This window comes from Coptis chinensis, chromosome 6 (assembly GCF_015680905.1).
Source record: "Coptis chinensis isolate HL-2020 chromosome 6, ASM1568090v1, whole genome shotgun sequence".
NCBI lineage: Eukaryota > Viridiplantae > Streptophyta > Magnoliopsida > Ranunculales > Ranunculaceae > Coptis > Coptis chinensis.
This window is the reverse complement of record NC_141461.1, coordinates 23,872,448-23,874,547: the sequence shown is the minus strand read 5'-3', so window position 1 is coordinate 23,874,547 and position 2,100 is coordinate 23,872,448. Positions and strand designations below refer to the sequence as shown.

At 37.1% G+C, this 2,100-nt stretch overlaps 1 protein-coding gene across 1 annotated transcript; it reads right to left on the bottom strand.

Annotated features, from left to right (window-relative positions):
* Positions 1–293: 293 nt before the first annotated feature.
* Positions 294–1,007, bottom strand: LOC147492222 (uncharacterized). Its single transcript, XM_086567446.1, has one exon. The coding sequence runs from the start codon at positions 1,005–1,007 to the stop codon at positions 294–296; it is 714 nt and encodes a 237-aa protein (XP_086423572.1).
* Between the last annotated feature and the right edge of the window lie 1,093 nt (positions 1,008–2,100).

Below are 2,100 nucleotides of genomic sequence, written 5' to 3'. Positions count from 1 at the left end.
GGTGACACTAATTCAATCCTTTTCATGTTCCTCTCATAAACTGGAATGGTGGTACTTCTAGCAGTCATCCAAAAAAGTCCTTTTAACATAGAACCATTAAATCTCTTCCTAAAATTGGCATATACATGCCTTGCACAACACTGTGTTACGCTAATGGCAAAAGTGTACCTTTGCATCAACCAACCCCTTACGTTTTATGCGATATAATAGTCCACCCAAACCCATCTGCCACACCAATGTCATGAACCAACAAATTCACAAACCGTAACCAAGAATCTTTGTTTTACCCTCAACTACAGCTCATGCAATTGGATACATTTGATTATTCCCATCTCTACCCACGGTATCAACAACAATTCACCCTTTATATAACCCTTCAAAAAACAACCATCCAACCCTATCACAGGTCTACAATGCACCCATCCCTTTTTTAGAGCATCTAGGCATACATAAAACCTTCTAAAATATTTTGGTGAATTAAGCTCATTTGTAACACTTTCACCCTGCACTCTAACAGTACTACCTGGATTTCTTGTCAGCAACTCATGAGCATAATCATAAACCTTGGCATAGTGATCTATCATAACTAAATCCCTCTCCCCCAATGCAAACTTCTTAGCTCTGGAACATTGATTCAATGAAACATTGCTTGCATATGTATGCAAAACAGAAGCTACAAAGTCCTCTAGCTTCCACCTAGGGTTGGCAAGGATTTGAGTCTTGTACTTCTTAGAAAGCCATCTAGCATTGCAAAATTTGGCATTGAAATCCCTATTACATTCATGCAAATCATTTAGTGATTTAATTTGCCAGCTACAGTCAACTTGCATTGGACTGGCATGACATCTCCATTTACATCCTTCACCACAAATAGCAGTTACCCTGTTTGATTCATTCTTTATAAACTTAATTGGGTAACCATTTGCCACTCCATAATCTCTTAGACAGTCCTTGAACTCATATTTACTTGTAAACCTCATACCCAAAGCAGGTTCAATTGCAAACATATTTGTCTTTGTATTAAATGTGGGCTAACTCTTCTTTTTCTTTCTACAAACCTCTTGTTCTACTGCTTCATCTTCTTAATCACTCTCTGATGGGCTGTAATCTCCATATTCTCCATACTCACTGTCATACCCAGTGTGCTCTGTTTCTTCAGACAATGCCACATCAGGAACCACATCAGGAGGAGCACTAGTCCCTTCACCATTTATGTCATCTGCAGCAGTTTGACTAGCCCCTTCACCATTTATGTCATCTGCAGCAGTTTGACTAGCCCATTCACCATTTTCATCTATGATCTGCTTACACTTCTTCATTTCAACCCTCATATGCCTAACCTCAAGTAACTCTTCATCACTCACATTGTCTATACTACCAACTTCACTTTCAGCATCACTCTGAGAAGCACTATCATCACTAGCATCACTATCATCAGATTGCTTGTGTATAACATAAACTTCTATGTTCCCAAATACATCAGCCTCTTTTACCATTGAGCTTACATCACTATCAGTCCTAAGTGGCCTTAACCTATTTTCTAATTCCACCCCAGGAGTGTTAAATTAAATTTCAGCTATACTACTAGGAGGATAACCAAAATCCTTTACCATATTTCTGAGATAAAGGTATGTCATTTTAGCATTCATATCTTCATAAGAACAATTCATTTCTCCCCCATCATACTGCAAATTGGGGCTACGCACAAAAGTCCCACCATGATGTACGCTTAAGATAAAAAAAGATCCACTTCATTTAAGTAATGAAATTAACATCAGAAGATGCACAATTAACATTTATATAACGCAAATTACTATGGACATATCATATAATCAAACATTTACTTACTTCAGTCGTGATTCAACAAAAAGACATCTAAAATTTGAGCAAACAACAATGAAGAGTTTGAGCGAGAAATGATGAGTTTGATCAACAACAGTGAACTAGGGTTTCAATTTAGATTTTCCATGGTTTCAATTTGAAAATTTGTGAATTAGGGTTTCAAATTAGGTATTTGGGGATTTGGGGATAGAAAATCTGAGAGGGAATAATTTTTTTTTGTGTAGCGAAAGTGGTTTTGTTGTAGGTCACGTGATTTTC

Coding starts and splice junctions, on each gene's coding strand:
- LOC147492222 (XM_086567446.1), bottom strand. CDS start 1,007: ATGTTTGCAATTGAACCTGCTTTGGGTATGAGGTTTACAAGTAAATAT.